The sequence below is a fragment of the Ischnura elegans genome, chromosome 11 (assembly GCF_921293095.1).
Source record: "Ischnura elegans chromosome 11, ioIscEleg1.1, whole genome shotgun sequence".
In the NCBI taxonomy this organism is placed as follows: domain Eukaryota; kingdom Metazoa; phylum Arthropoda; class Insecta; order Odonata; family Coenagrionidae; genus Ischnura; species Ischnura elegans.
The window spans coordinates 50,762,298-50,779,099 of record NC_060256.1 but is presented as its reverse complement, the minus strand read 5'-3'; the positions used below and the strand labels follow the sequence as shown (position 1 = coordinate 50,779,099).

General features: G+C 37.5%; 1 protein-coding gene across 1 annotated transcript; it reads right to left on the bottom strand.

Moving 5' to 3' along the window:
- Nucleotides 1-570: 570 nt before the first annotated feature.
- On the bottom strand, nt 571-3,181 carry LOC124167919. Its single transcript, XM_046545983.1, has 2 exons — nt 2,701-3,181; nt 571-2,471 (listed from the first exon to the last, which is right to left on the bottom strand). Exons 1-2 carry the CDS (start codon nt 2,778-2,780, stop codon nt 2,237-2,239), a joined length of 315 nt encoding a protein of 104 aa, XP_046401939.1. The 5' UTR covers nt 2,781-3,181; the 3' UTR covers nt 571-2,236.
- Between the last annotated feature and the right edge of the window lie 13,621 nt (nt 3,182-16,802).

The following is a 16,802-nucleotide window of genomic DNA, read 5'->3' as shown; positions in this document are numbered from 1 at the left end:
TGTATTTGATTAAAACCTCTACCAAGTTGAACTGTAACATAATGCCTATGCTCATTGGTGTTCTCATGAGGCATAGCCTCATCAATGCTGTAGAAGGTTTCACAATAAGTACAATATCGTCGACCTTTCAAAATGTCTAATCTAGCTTTTAAATTTCTGAAAGTTTCCAAATCATTAATTACATCGTTTTCAAAAATTATTCTTTCATTTATGCGTGTTAAGGCAAACTCAATTTCTTCTTCCGTATTATAGACCCCAGCTTGAAAATAATTAAGAATTTCCTCATTGTTTAACGATTGAGTAAGATTGTGTATATGGTTGGTTGTGTTATCGTGCGGTAATTCATCACTTAAGCAATAATACTCTTCGCAAGTTCTACAATATTGTCTGTTTTTAAAATTATCTATTAAGTTTTTCATATTTTGATAAGTTATTTTATCATCTATAGAATCATTATTAAATATTACATTATTGTGAATATCATTATGCGCTTGAATTAATTCCTCAATTGAATGGAAGAAACCAGAATTAAATTGATTAAATATTTCTTGATTGGTTGACATTTTTTGTTTGCGTTTAGGTATGTTTGAATGTGAAACAGCCTGAAATAAGAATATTGCTATATATTATAACTGATGAGTATAACTTTCTAAATATATGGAAATTGATGGTTGTGTTCATAACGATCATTGTCACAATCAAAACCCATTTCGAATAAATATGCTTCTTCCTCCAAAATAACATGATATGTCACTAGATTGAATATATGTCTTGGTAAAGACTGGCAAAAAATCATAATGATATTATCTGTATTGTTCTGTACTACTCTATGAAAAACATATCCTTGTGTATCTTCATTGTTTGTGATACTATATGATTGTCTAACAATAACTTTCGATATTTTTTCCAAGCATAAATGAAACAATGTATTCATTGTAAATGTGATCTTTTTTAAGTTTACTGCAATGGAAAAGTAAAACATATCAAAATGTGTTTACTATTTCTTTCTCAATTAATATATATCTGAATGGGAAGAACATTTAAGTAATATTTCAAGATCAATTTAATGTTATTCATCAAGAGAATATTATGTGAAATTTGGCTACAGCTTAAAGGAAGTGCAAAATTCGTTTTCATTTCTGCAAAATATATTATACTGTCTGTAATTTGTTGAATACATAATAAACGTAACGACTTCATAATTGCTTACCTCTAGTAGTGCGAAGAGACTGAAGAATAGGTACTGGACCAAGAAGCAAAATGGTGCACTCTGCTACAAAATGCGGTACTGATGTGTGACACAAGTAGCGTGAACATAGAGAACAACGTTTCTCTTGAGAAGCAAGGAGATGAAGAACTATGATCTGCACGCTAATCGTTAAAAATCAGAACTGTACTTTCCTTTGGAAACGCTGCTGTATTTATAAACGCATCCGATGTTAAAAAATAAAAATTTCTGGAGAGATGGAGTGTGGGTACATCATCCAGTTAAGACTTGATTCGCTCTCCAAGGAGGCTGGTGTATGCAACGTGATGTGGGAAAAGTTCAAGGCTAATGGGTGGAGGCGCTTTGCTCGGAGCGAAGACATGCTTGAAGGTGAACTTGAGGTGAACAGACTATGAACGCTGGAGCAGGTGGCTGACGTGAGAAAATGATAATAAATTTAAAGAAGGAATTTTCAAAGCTAAAGTGAATGCATGCTCCAAGGAGAAATTGAGGACGAGTATAATTCAAGGAGAGTCGAGCAGGTGTACGTGATGTGAAAAAGCTCAAGGCTAACTGGCTGCAGACGCTTCGCTTGAAAGGTTAACACATCTCCAAGGAGAAATTGAGGACGAGTATAATTCAAGGAGAGTCGAGCAGGTGTACGTGATGTGAAAAAGCTCAAGGCTAACTGGCTGCAGACGCTTCGCTTGAAAGGTTAACACATCTCCAAGGAGAAATTGAGGACGAGTATAATTCAAGGAGAGTCGAGCAGGTGTACGTGATGTGAAAAAGCTCAAGGCTAACTGGCTGAGGACGCTTCGCTTTAAAGGTTAACACACGCTCCAAGGAGAATCGGACTTGAGATAAAAAATGAAATAGCACTTACCTTACCGCGAACAGGGGAGTGGGATGAGGGTGAAGTGTGGTGTGAGTTGCCCGAAGATTTTGTATATAAGACGATCCTTTTCGAGGTTGCATCACAGCGTCTTACCGTCGTCCTCACCGTCGTGGTACACCTTGCAGTTTGCCTTAGACCGTCGTCACCGCAACTCCAAGCCTGCTTTCGCCGCACTTCCAGCCTGCAATTGTTCTCATCATCGTCGTACACCTTGCAGTTTGCCTTAGACCGTCGTCACCGCAACTCCAAGCCTGCTTTCGCCGCACTTCCAGCCTGCAATTGTTCTCATCATCGTCGTACACCTTGCAGTTGACTTCTACCATTGCCGCAGTTGATTCCTGCAATCCAATCCATAGTTCCAGCCTTCTAAATTGTAAGTAAGAAAATATTATTAATATCATTCATATGAGAATCATACAGATGTAATAGATTGACAATACATCAAGTTTCAAGTAAAAATGATAATATGATAATTCTTAAAAATACTTACTGAGATACAATATTACATTCAAACTTATGCTTTATTTTATAGACCATGAATACTAAACCGACGACTACCACCACTGCTGCTGGTACCTCACATGAACTGACTTACGCGACCGTGACGTCCCGTAAGGGTAGCAGCAGAGCAGCAGCAGCATCCGCCTCCACTGCCGGATCATCATCCTCCGTCATCTCGCCAGTGTTTGCATCGCTGATGAGATGTCAGGAGGAAAATTTGTGTGTGAAGAAGGAGAAGCTGGTAAAACAAATGAGATATCCGGTGGAAAGTTTAGAGAGCATAAACACGCAATACGGTGATGCACTCGTGGCACATTTTCTGTTCGATGGGAGGAAGAGGAAGCTCTTCCTCCCAAAATACTTTAAACTAACAAAAAAGGAGATAAGTGAATACAACTACTTTGAAGAGAAATTTTCAATTTACCTAGATGTGGATAATATCATTAAAATTGAAAATTGAAAAATAAAGATAACTTAAGTGATTGATTCTTGTGTCTTATTCATCAACAATGTAACCCTCAAATTTTCTCCTCGGATTTGGAAAAATATAAAAAATGCAAAAAAAAAAAAAAAATTAAAAAAAAAAAAAAAAATTCAAAAAAAAAATTTCAAAAAAAAATTTTTCAAAAAAAAATTTTTATATTATTCCTAGACCTAGACCTAGACCTAGACCTAGGCTAGACCATGGCTACACCATGGCTAGATACGAGTTATTCTATGGTTGATATTATCGGTCAACGTTAAGGGGAGGTTAAGGAATCATTTCTGCTATCCCTACACAGTCTGGGATTGAACTATACAAGCTGTATATATTTTGTCAACCTTTATGAGTATAGGTTAAGTATTTTATAGCATTCACTTAGCTAGCATAGCATATAGATCCGTTCATTATTCTCAACCTATTAAGCTATAGGTTGCTATGTAACATGCTTGATGAGCATAGCTTGATGAGCATAGCTTGATGAGCATAGCTTTAAGAGCATAGCTTTAAGAGCATAGCTTTAAGAGCATAGCTTTAAGAGCATAGCTATGAGAGCTTAGCTCTAGATAGGCGGATAAGTTCCACCAGTACTTCATTAGGAAGAGTAGGTACTTACCCGAGCTGCAACTGGTGATTCCAACGAAGTCCTCAGTCCTCCCCCTTTGGGGAGGGTGGTGGGCCCGAAGGCCCAGGTGAAGTGATTCCAGCGTATGCTGCACGGCTATTTATACGAATCTTAAAGAGGCCAACACCCAACTTCTCCTCATTTCCCCCACTATACGTCTTACCCCTTACGTACCAACCGCTAATATTACATTCAATCGCTGACTGAGATACCAACCCATGCATGATATATATTTGAACGCGGGAAAATTTAAATTTCAGAATTTTCGTGCATTTATAATTTTTATAATTTATTTTTCGTGATAAGTTACAACACTATCGTCATGTGTAATGTATTGACTTAAAGTACATTCTTATATCTTTCTAAAACATAATTTGTCGAGTGATCAATTATCCCAGTTGACTAGATAAAGGCTAGGCAATGTTGATGAGGAGGCAGAAAAATTTCAGAATTAAAAGAACTAAATTGTTTCCACTCTATATATGAATAAAAATGTAATTTATTTTTTACTTTTCGTAAACGGCAATTAAATATCTTCCATCTCACATCATTTTTTAATTAATTTATTAATTTATAACTAGATGAAATTAGGAAAAATATCTTAATCGTAAAAAGTTTCTAGATTTATTTATTGTGAACATGATATTATGCAGATGTGTGAGGGTGACAGTATTATTTTAATACATCAGTTGCTTACCTCTCCCTTCACATTTATTACATATCCTTAGCAATGTGTGGTTACATAGATAATTGATATTTCAGAGGAAATATTCACAATACAATTGTACTGACTGCCTCTCCATCAGGAGATCGGTATTCTCAAGGCAAGCCTCGGGATGTCTCTGCAGAGCGGCTGTTCTGGTGTTCATGGTGACGACGAATGAGCTCGCATCCTCCTGTACTCGCTTATATATGGTAGGTTCCCCACACCACTTGAACCTTGATTGGTTCGTCGACTTCGTGGGGGTGGGTTGGGCGGAACCTCCCGTCCCACTTTAACCTTGACGAGTTCGTCGATTTTGTGGGGGTGGGTTGGGCGGAGAGTCTAGACGTTCAAGGTCACGGGGGAGTGGGATGAGTGGGGTCAATGACTCCCCCAGAATGCCCATTTCTCACCTACTTCTGGCATGGGGTGATCAATCACCAGCATGCAGCATGCAAGACGATTCTCCCATGCACACCGCACGGAAATAAAAATGTTATGCATACTAATGATTTATGCTTCCACATCCATGCAATGGAAAAAATCGAGTGCTACTCATGACGGCAATCTGCCAATGAAGCTAAAACACCCAAAACATGATGTTAGAAATACTAAGAAAATACACAAACATGCATCAAGGAATTTAAAATTAATACCCTACACTAAAATTCAGAAACCTATTTGAAAGTTCTAACGCTGCCGTTATAGTCTCATTGATTTTGGAATAAACGACACTCTGAATCTATCAGTTCTACGGTCTATATCTCTTATTTTATTTATATGATCTGATTTAACGTAGTTTCTTGGCGTTCGTAACATATGGCTATCTTCGTCGGATAATTCACTGCTCTTGAATAAAACGATTACTATGTTCGCCCTACAATATCTTCGGCGAGCTGCTACTCAACCTCTTCCAGGATGACATAAATCATTTCACTCATAACGAACACGTTATAAAAGAGTTACATCATTTATTTACTGCTTTGAAAACAGCTTCCAAATAAACCTTCAGTTTTACCTTTAATGTAAAAAAATATATGCTGCGACATTATTTTTTTCCAAAATTAACACCAATATACGCAATTCTGAAATGAGAGGATAAAAAACTGCTGTGACAAATCTATGAAGCAGTGGAAATCTTGCAAAAATACTTTATTAACGATAATACCTCCAAGTATATTATTTGACGATCAGAGCCGGCTTCAAAGATAGGGGTTCAAGGGACAAAAAACGGTGAGATTCGAGGAACATATCCTCACAGAGAGAAAAACTTATAAGTTGGTATACATGTATGCTGCCCCGCTTGTCTTCAGCTGCTATTATTGGCGGAAAACTACTCACCCTACTCCACTACGTTGTGTTCACCATTGATTTCGTGGTATCTAGCAGAGAAAAACAAGTGTGACGGGTACATTACGATAAGCCAGACGCTCGCTCAATAGGCAGTCAACAACCACGAAAGCTGCAGAAGACGAAGAAAAACGTAAACAAATTCCAATGACACCATTTATGAGCATACCTCCTGGCATATCATACAGCACTAATTGCCAGCTTCGAAAATGTCCATTTTAGAGTAAACCGACGTCTCAGAGGCAAAAATATGCGAGATTTTAGGATCGTATCTCCACGGCGTGAATAACATACTTGGAGGTATCCGTGTAAGTTGCCCCACTTAACTTGAGATGTTGCTTTTGGCGGAAACTACCCACCCTTCTTTCCAATGCTCTGTTTACCATTGGCTGGCGTGTTGCTCAGCGAAAAGAGGATAATCGGAGGGGGTGATTTCGACTAGCCAGAGGTTGAGGGGAGAGTCAATGAGCCAGCCGTTCAATGGGCAGTCAACAACCACGAAAGCTGCAGGAGTCGAAGAAAAACGTAAAAAAATTCAAATGATACTATTTACCAGCATACCTCCTGGCATAGCATACTACACTAATAGTCGGCTTCGAAACTGCTCTTATTAGAGTAAATCTGACGTCCCAGAGGCAAAAATCTGCGAATTTGGCTTGTATCTCCAAGGCGAGAATAACACATGAGAAGGTACCCCTGTAGGTTACCCAACTTAACTAGAGCTGTTGCAGTTGGGGAGTGACTACCCTTCCTTCTTTCCAATAGTCAGTTTGCCATTGGCTGCGTGATGGTCAGCGAAAAGAGGATAAACGGAGGGGGTGCATTATGACTAGGCAGCCGTTCAGGGGAGGAACAATACTCCCGCCGTTCAATGGGCAGTCGACGAAGGCTGCAGAAGGCTAGGAAAAACGTAAACAAATTCTAATTTTACCATTTATGAAGATACCTCCTGACATACCATACAGCACTAATAGCCGCTTTCGAAAATATCCATTTTAAAGCAAAATCGACGTCCCAGGGGCTAAAATATGTGAGATTTTAGGATCGGTACTCCACGGCTGGAATAACATGCGTGGAGGTATCCCTATAAAAGTTGCCCCACTTAACTTGAGCTGTTTCTCTTGGCGGACGACTACTCACCCTTCTTCCCAATGCTCCGTTTGCCTTTGGCTGGCGGGGTGCTCAGCAAAAAGAGGATAAGCGGGGGGGGGGGGGGGAGGGAGGGGTGTATTACGACTAGCCAGCCGTTGGTGGGCGACGATAAGCCAGCCGTTTAATGGACAGTCAGAAAACTCAGGACACTAAAGGAAAACGTAAACAAATTCTAATGACACCAATTACTGGTATTTCTTCTGAAAAAACGTAAGACCCAAATAGCCAGCTCATCATTCATTCAAAAATATTTTATTTCCAACTCTGCCAATTTACAATCTACTAGTTATCAATATACTCGTATATTTACATTTTTCTGTCCTATAAGACATATTTACAGCACGAACCCTGTCCAGAAAACATAATCTTCAGGGCTTGTAAAAGTTTAAATTTATTAAGTTTAAATTTGCAAGTGAGCATGTAGCAGCAATTGTAATATATATTTCTCTGGAACTCTTTTCCTCGGGGTTGTCTTTTGGTCCAACATTCGTCCCGGATCTGTGGATAACAGGCACAACCCCACGTAGACCGCCGTGTTAAAGATTCTTATGATTGTTGATGCCGCAGCAGAAGTCAATTGTTATCATGATGGGATAATACTGATGTCGTTTGCCCAGCTTGTGTGGATTGCTGTAAGTTTGCAGGTATGAATTAATACAAAATGTAATACATTAGATCTGCACTATATTTGTCAATGAGCATATTAGACTATATGCAAAGGCATGGCATATTTAATTTACACTGCAAGACGGGCTTGATTGTCGTTTATCATTTCAGTTATGAACGTAATTTCATGCCATTCGTCAAGAGATTAATTTATTTGCGGTAGTTAGATTAATTTATTTATATTTTATTTACAAAATGGACAATGGAACAAATGTTTCATGAGAAAAAAGAAAATATTAAGTTAAATCAAAACCGTGTGCCATATTGGCGCCAGATGGAACACAGAGCTTAAAAGATTAAAGAGGAATATTCATAATCCTTAGGTAGGTTCACGAAAAAAAATTTCAAATGAGGTGAACAAAATATAGTTACACTTAAACTTAATTTAACTAGTGATGCGAGATAAAGTTAAAGTTCATGCATAATAATACTTGTATCAAAGTGTATTGTGGAAAAGATTTTGGTGCACAAAAATGTAACTTTAAATATTATATAATCTTTGATTCAACATTATTGAGACATGGATTTGAACACTGGCATATTTCCACCTGTTTAAGTTATTGAATGACATAATTTTATTTTTTGAGAATGAATCATATAGAGGGTTTAGTCACCGAATTTTAAAAGAAGAAATTTTCACTAATTTACCGTTGAGTTAGTGATGAGGAAGTCCCATGAAGAGCAGGAAAGTGGAGAAGCCTAATGAAAACATTAATAAAAAGACGGAACAACATTATAGGTCACATTTTGAGACATGATGGACTGATGAAGACATCTGATGAGAAGCGTCCGACTCGGCCTCGGCAGTTGGCTGCACTCGGCGTAATTTTGGGATACCGACGACAGAAACGATTGATATACATGCCTACAATGTCTTCGGTGAGCTGTTAATCACCCTCTTCCAATGTGGTATGGACATGAATATATTTCATTCTTCTTAATGCAACGTTTTCTTATTTTCTATTCCATGCACTTACAAATATTGGTTATTACACTTTATCAACAAACTCGGGAGCAAAGAGACAACCGCACGCCACAACTATTACAATTCAACTCCTCCTTAGAGATGGGCAAAAATAATCGATTATACGTAATAATCGATTATTTGCTTTCGATTATTGCGATTATTGAATCGATTATGGGCATCCGATTATTTTGCATAATCGATTATTTGAATATAATCGGCGGGAATAAGAAGCGTGCTCACTTGCGAGAAACGAGAGCGAGCATATACTTTTCATGACAATCTATCCTTATATCGTAATTGGTGATTGAAAATTTTGAAAACAATCATAAGCAATAAAACAAATTCTAAATTTTTGATGGGAGAAAATATCTATTGTTGAAGGAAGAAATCATGAAAAATTAGCGAAAAAAATTATGGCCGCGTTGAGTAACTACATGATCATATGGAATACAGGGCCTAATTGGTCAAGGACGAACAATTTTTTTTCACCACCAATTAGTAATAAAGCTAATTGGGCAACTCTTACCTAATAATCAATCGTAAATAAATGTATAACACCTCGTAAGTGGAAGAGCCCAGACACCTCATCTGAAGCCGATTCACCCATAAGTCACTAAAATCCTTTGTACGGTGTAAGCTCAGAAACGAAAGTGATATGGCACCAGTAAAGAGTCACTTGTGGAAGAACTTCCACAAAAATTTGAGTGAGAGTAAAGAAAAACAATCTCCTAGTCATGTACTAATGGCATGTAAAACCTATTGACGATATCACTGTCAAGAACAAGACAAAAACTTAGCTACTTTATTACTACCACCAATGCCTTCTTAAGCTTAAGAAGTTCTTAAGCTTAATGCCTTCGTAAGCTTAAAAAGGCATTGCTACCACTCATCATCCGGATCTAAGATTGTCAGGGATAAAATAACTTAATATTACAAGTTAAAAAACGAACTAAATTATTTGACAAGCATCATGACACCCACCTTAAAATACCACCAAAATACCACCATTGCAGCATCCGCACAATCTCAAAATACGACAATAAAACCGATTCTTTGCATTTTATTTTTCACTCAATACAAATGAGACGGTGCGCGCCGATATCTTTAGGTCTTTAGCGTTCCTACGAGACGATTATTCTACCACGCCACAAAAAGAATCGCTTCACACTCAAATAATCGGTAGCGCACGGTAGCGATTCCGGACAGAATAACAATATTCCTAGCTTACGCAGAGAATCGGTGAATAATCGAATACTTAGCCAGCGCACGATTCTTGAGACGATTATGCACCGATTATCATCATACGATTATGGGGCGATTCTTTGGGCAAAATAATCGTGTGCTGAAGGTTAGGCGCTCCCGATTCTTTTCACCCACAGAATCGCAGCGTCATTGTTGACGATAAAGGACAAAAGAATCGGGAGCGCCTAACCTTCAGCACACGATTATTTTGCCCAAAGAATCGCCCCATAATCGTATGATGATAATCGGTGCATAATCGTCTCAAGAATCGTGCGCTGGCTAAGTATTCGATTATTCACCGATTCTCTGCGTAATCGATTATTTCGGCCCGATTTTTTCCCTGAATCGATTATGCTTGAATTTTATCATATGATACGATTAATCGATTACGGAAAGTTTTTACCCATCACTAACTCCTCCTAGTGATGGGTCGATCATGAACGATTCGATCAAAAAGATTTAATCACTAGGTTAATCAAATGACTCATGATTCATTTCGTTAAACAAGTCGATCATCAATCACTCCGACTTCCGGTTTCAAATCAATCATCCCGGTTTCCGGTTTATTTCAAAATTTGGAACGATTGATGCTTGATCTCTTTTCGACAGGGAAAAAATAGTTGAGAGGAAATTAAATACTATGTTATAAAGAACCGAATACTTGAGTAATCTTTTTCTTATATTTTTTCCAGCAATTATCAGTATTAATAACACAAATACACGTAAAAGGAAAATATTAAGATGACTCTTGTAGGAGAACGTTAAGAAGTAGAAGTTAAAGCTGTTAAAATTTTATTGTGCCGTTCATAAAATTATCCTGCAAATGCATAGTGTGTGGTGTATTTTGTGTTATATTTTGAGATATATAGTTAGAAATTCTTCTATTAGTGTTAAGAAACTGTGGCAGTTTTGCCTTCCCAAATATTTTCATGACACTACTTCCTTCATTTTTGCAATCTAATTTACTAATCTAGGAATTCACAATCAAAATAGTATATGAAATGATAATATGGATAGCAATCAGTGTTACCAATGCTCTTCGCAGATGAGGCAGTATTTATTCGATTATTCAAAGTGATTTATTACATCCATTGATTGAGTCTTTTCGATCTTGATTCCTTTTGAGTCTTTTCGATCTTGATTCATTTGAGTCTTTTCGATCATAATGATTGAATCAATTGATTGAATCATTTATGTGACACGAGTCAAAATGACTGAATCACTAAAATGATCGACTTTGCCCATCACTAGTATGGACAAGAATATATTTCATTCTTCATAATGCAACGTTTTTTTATTTTCTATTCCATGCACTTACAAATATTGGTTATTACACTTTATAAACAAACTCGGGAGCAAAGAGACAGCCGTACGCCACAACTATTTCAATTCAACTCCTACACTCCACCCCGCGCCGTCAACAACAATCGCCACACTCCACCTCCACTGCTCATTATTGCCCGCTTCATTGTCCTCCTCCCATCAATCGTCACAACCAATCCAAAACAAAACAACTCAAAATTAGATGTTACAATAAATACTTATAAGAGGAGCTACTTCATTGATTTACTACTATAAAGTACCTTCCAATTAACCTTCAGTCATACATTAAATGCAAATAAATATGCCGCAACAAATTTTTGCTGAAATGAACACAAATGGACACAGTTATGAAATGAGATTATATGCGGTGATAATTCCATGCAGTAGCGGAAATATATTTATTTAGGATAATACCTCCAAGTACATTATATGACTCAGAGCCGGCTTCGAAAATGCAGTCTTTCGATGGTATTTGGGGTAATAGGGACAAAAAACGGTGAGATTTGAGTCATATATCTCCACAGCGACAAAAAAGTGTAACGTGTATACATGTATGCTGCCCCCCTTGACTTCGGCTGTTGTTGTTGGTGGACGACTACTCACCCTATTCCACTAAGCTGCGTTCACCATTGGCTTTCGTGGTATCTAGCAGAGGGAGGCAAAATTAAGGGATGCATTAAGATAAGCTAGCCACTCAATGGGCAGTCAACAACCACGAAAGCTGAAGAAGACGAGGTAAAACGTAAACAAATTCTAATGACACCACTTATGAGCATACCTCCTGGCATAACATACGACACTAATAGCCGGCTTCGAAAATGTCCATTTTAGAGAAAAAACGACGTCCCGGAGGCCAAAATATGCGAGATTTCAGGAGCCTAGCTCCACGGCGAGAATAACATAAATGGAGGTATCCCTGTAAGTGCCCCCACTTAACTTGAGCTTCTGCTGTCTGAGGATGACTACCCACCCTCCCTCACAATGCTCCGTTTGCCATTGGCTGGCGTGGTGTTCAGCAAAAAGAGGATAGGCGGAGAGGGTGCATTACGACTAGCCTGCCGTTGAGGGGAGTAACGTTAAGCCAGACTTTCAATGGGCAATCAACAACCACGAGACCTGAATAAGACGAGGTAAAACGTAAACAAATTCTAATGACACCACTTATGAGCATACCTCCTGGCATAACATACGACACTAATAGCCGGCTTCGAAAATGTCCATTTCAGAGCAAAACCGACGTCCCGGAGGCCAAAATATGCTAGATTTTAGGATCCTAGCTCCACGGCGAGAATAACTTAATTGGAGGTATCTCTCTAAGTTGCCCCACTTAACTTGAACTGAAAATGTTGGCGGACACTACTCACCCTTCTTCCCAATGCTTTTGCCATAGGCTGGCGTGACACAAAGAGTATTAGCGGAGGGGGTTTATCACGGCTTGCCAGCCGTTGAGGGGAGTAACGATAGGCCAGACTTTCAACGGGCAGTCAACAACCAAAAAGCTCAAGAAGGCGAAGAAAAATGTAAATAAATTGTAATGATACCATTCATTAGATTACCTCCTGATATAACATACGACACCAATAGCCGTCTTCAAAAATGCCCTTTTCAGAGAAAATATGGCGTCCAAGAGGGGAAAAACTGCGATACTTGAGGCTTGTATATCCGCGGCGAGAATAATATATAAGGAGGTATCCCTGTAAGTTGCCCAACTTGACTTGGGCTGTTGCTGTTGGAGTACGACTACTCCCCCTCCATCCCAACTCTGTTTGCCATAGGCTGGCGTGACGCTCAGCGAAATGAGGATAAGAAGAGTTATCCCTATGCATTACAACTAGCCAGCAGTCGTGTGGAAAGACGATGAGCCAGCCGTTCAAAAGGCAGTCAGCAACCACGAAAGTGCAGAAGGAGAGGAAAAACGTAAACAAAGTCTAATGATACCGCTCATGATAGGGCGACGGTTGCTCGAACTTTAATGAAGAAAAAAATGCGTTTGAATTATATACTAAAGGACAATGGTATCCACTGAAAGTCATTCACATTAGCATAAGTTTCCCCTTGTGACAGGCATTTTAAATTGTTTGACAGTTAAGTAAATATGCATCAAAACGGTTCATCATTTATTTGTTATGCCTTCTTGTCAAAAGTTTTCCGTTAAATCCTTCAACTACACAGAACAGTATAATCTTTCCCTTTGTAAAATTCATTTACCGGGGTCATATCTCATCTGCCAACAATGCATCACCCTTGCTAATTGCATCGAACTTATATTTTGCTCTTGAAAATTCTTAATATCCAATGAAAGTTGAAATCGAGTGTTGGGGTAAGTGCCTTGGGCTCTTTTTAATCGAAAAATTCAATTGAATTAAGCAACGCTTGAACAAAATGCTAAAATAATTTTGAGAGATGTTTTTCCCAAATTATTGTGAATTTTTCAGGAAAATTAAGGACATCTGTCCACCCTATACGAATCGCAGTACAAAAGGCTTTATGACATGGTAGAATGCAACGCCGAAAAAATATCTTACAGAAACATGCAATAATTATAATTTTTATTATAATTTTAAGTGAAGTATCGCAGTAGAATACACAGTTAAAATATCATACCAGTGGGTTATAGAGGAAAAAGGCAAAAGATACAATCAATCATTCTTGGAAAACGCAAATACTACTGGGAATCTTTCGCAAATAGCTCGATGATTAGTTGAACCTCAAAACGGAAAAATACGGATCACTGAATCATTCAAATTATATCACGATTGACGGTAAAATAAAATTTTAAAAGTTGTCCATTCTTGGGAAAAGAAATATTATTTAGCAAAACTAAGGATGGGACTTGCTAAATGCGAGCTGGTGATTAGACAAAAATGGAAATATAAATACGGATTTATCGTACTTTTTATTGGTGGTGTAACAGGTTTTATTGCGTAGGGGCATCATCAGCTACAATCAAGCCAAAATCAATGAATACATAAAAATCATTTTCATCATCATCTTCAGCTTACTTAATGAAATATATACGTGAATGTTGGCAGTGAGCAGGGTTTCCAGTCAATAAAAGGAGAAGAATTCATGCATATTTCCCGGTTTTACAGGGAAATTTTACTAAATTCTAGGTTAATCTTACGTGATTACTGCGACGGATAAGAATTTTTAAACACACAAAGTTAATTCAATGATTTTAAATAATATTATGTTTATGCATTTACAAGGACAAGGATCAGGTTATATAATCTCTATCGTAACAGGATCAACTTTGTGGAGGTTCATTCTAATAAATAAAAGCGAACAAACTATGTATAAATCCACCAATTTATTTATGTGGTACTACTAGTTTCGACGCAGCGGCGTCATCATCAGGTACAGGATTCATCAGGTACATCAGGTGCATCTGTTCCTGATGACGCCGCTGCGTCAAAACTAGTAGTAGCACACAAATAAATTGGTGGATTTATACATAGTTTGTTCGCTTTTATTTATTATCAGGTTATATATCACAAGCTGCATGTAAAATTTAAATTTATTCAATGCAAGCCAAGAAGCTGCTTCGCTCTCGCTAGTAGATGTTGACGTCACCTGGCATTATATTATTCGTGTTTTTTAATCTTACTTGAGTCAATAGTGCTAGACATTTCGACTCTGTTGTCTTGCCTGGCATTCCTCGTCTTGCCCGAATTCCACGGCTGTAAAAATTCTACTAAGATTCTGCATTAAAATTGCGAAAAATACGTTTTAGGCCAGTAAATGGGCGTTGAATTGGAAAAATTTTACGTGAAATGAATTTGAAATAAAATATTTTTTTATTCCAGGTCGGATCAAAACCTCCATGAATAATTCATGCACAATTCCAGGGACTTAAAATCACGCCCAATTACCAATTTTCCCGGTCGCAGGACACACTGGTGAAGAACCAGTGTGGGCAACCCTTAAAAATGTAGTTACTTATAATTATGTAATGAAGGAGCAAGCTATGCCATGAAAAACTGAAGTGAAAGATCTTGGAGTTAATTTTGAATCCAACATGACATTAAATAACCACATCGTATCATTAACCACGTCTGCTTAAAAATTAAATGATTTTTTAATCGGATCTCAAAGTTCTATATATTCCACCATTATTAAAGTGTATTCTAATGTAATTTATTTGAAAATAAGTGGAATAATGTCATATTATTATAATTATAATTATGATTTATTGTGAAAATACTATATTCCATAATTGTTTTTTCATCTTGGGTGAACTTATATTGTTATTAAATAAATAATCCCTGGCCTAACCCACCCCGAAGCCTGGCTACGTGCCTACCCTACCTTACTCTTCCCCATACCACAGGGAGAACGGTCAATAAGAGAGGGGTAGACTGCTCGTTGGGTGTGCAGAGTGGAAAGTTCAGTGGCGTTCGCACGATCCACTCGAGCGAAAAGCGACCCCGCGCAACATTTCGTTTCTACGTGATGCGGAGAGCTTTTTGTTTCCTCCATCGCTTCACTTTCGTCGGCCGGAATCGGTGTTGCGTGAGAACGTGAGGAGAGATACACCGCCAGCCAAACGATCTCGATAATGCTCTAATATGCTTTACGTGGGTATATTCGATTTTCATACATGATTCCCCACGGTCAAACGCCGAGAAGGGATGGAAAAAAAGAAGACATTGTTTAATGACGTTTTTATAACGTTTTTACAACGTTTACATAAACTCGATTTGTTGTTTGTCATCTTGTCACTATCATATCTTGAAGCTCAATTGTAGCCCCCTTTCGGATTATCGGAATTGATTTTTCTTCTTTCTCTTGACCTCAATTCTTAACTTAGAACGGCGTCTTGAAGTGTAGGTTATTAAGAATTAATTATGTCAAAATTATCCTTTAAGGCCGAAAATCTTGTGTCTTATTTTTTCATTAATTTACAATTGAATTCTTTATTTTGTAATTGTGGGAAATATTGTAGTAATCTTTCAAATCGTTATGTATCAAATTAATGTAACCATTTGCATTCATAGCCCAGATGAAGTATTAAAATACACCAAACGTTGGCCAAATTTTTGCATTAAATTCTTAAAGACCTTCATTTCGGATTAGCTATCGAAATGAAATTTACAGGATAACTCAGAATCAGATGACGATGTAATATTCGAACACCTTTACTACGATTTCAACTTTATCTCGGTTTATATGTATTATTTAGAATGAAAATGTAAGTGACTGTAGTTCACTGTATTTCGTAACTTCATTATGTTATGATGTTAAGTATACATTTAGTGTTATAGTGGATAATTCGCCCAACGTATATCGTTGTACATGTATAAAGCAATATATTTAGAGACTCTCTCAGGCTCACAGAAAATTTATTGTATTCTTTTCATTTCGCGACAAATCGTTGCTTTTCCTTATAATTATTTTGAATTATTTTTTCATTAACTACATTTGTTGTCTGCCGTCTTTTCTGAGTCAAATCTTGCAACTGACTTTTAACCTACTTTCCGATTAGCGATCGAGCTAAACATTTCTGGATAACTCAGAACAAGATGACGATGAAATATTCTAACACTTTTATGATGATTTTAACTTCATCTCGATTCCTATTCAGAATTTTAAATTAAACGTCAATTAAAATTCAATGTATTTCGGTGTTTCATTACATTCTGATGTTAAGTGTAAATGTATTTAATGTTCGCGATAAAAACTTTGTT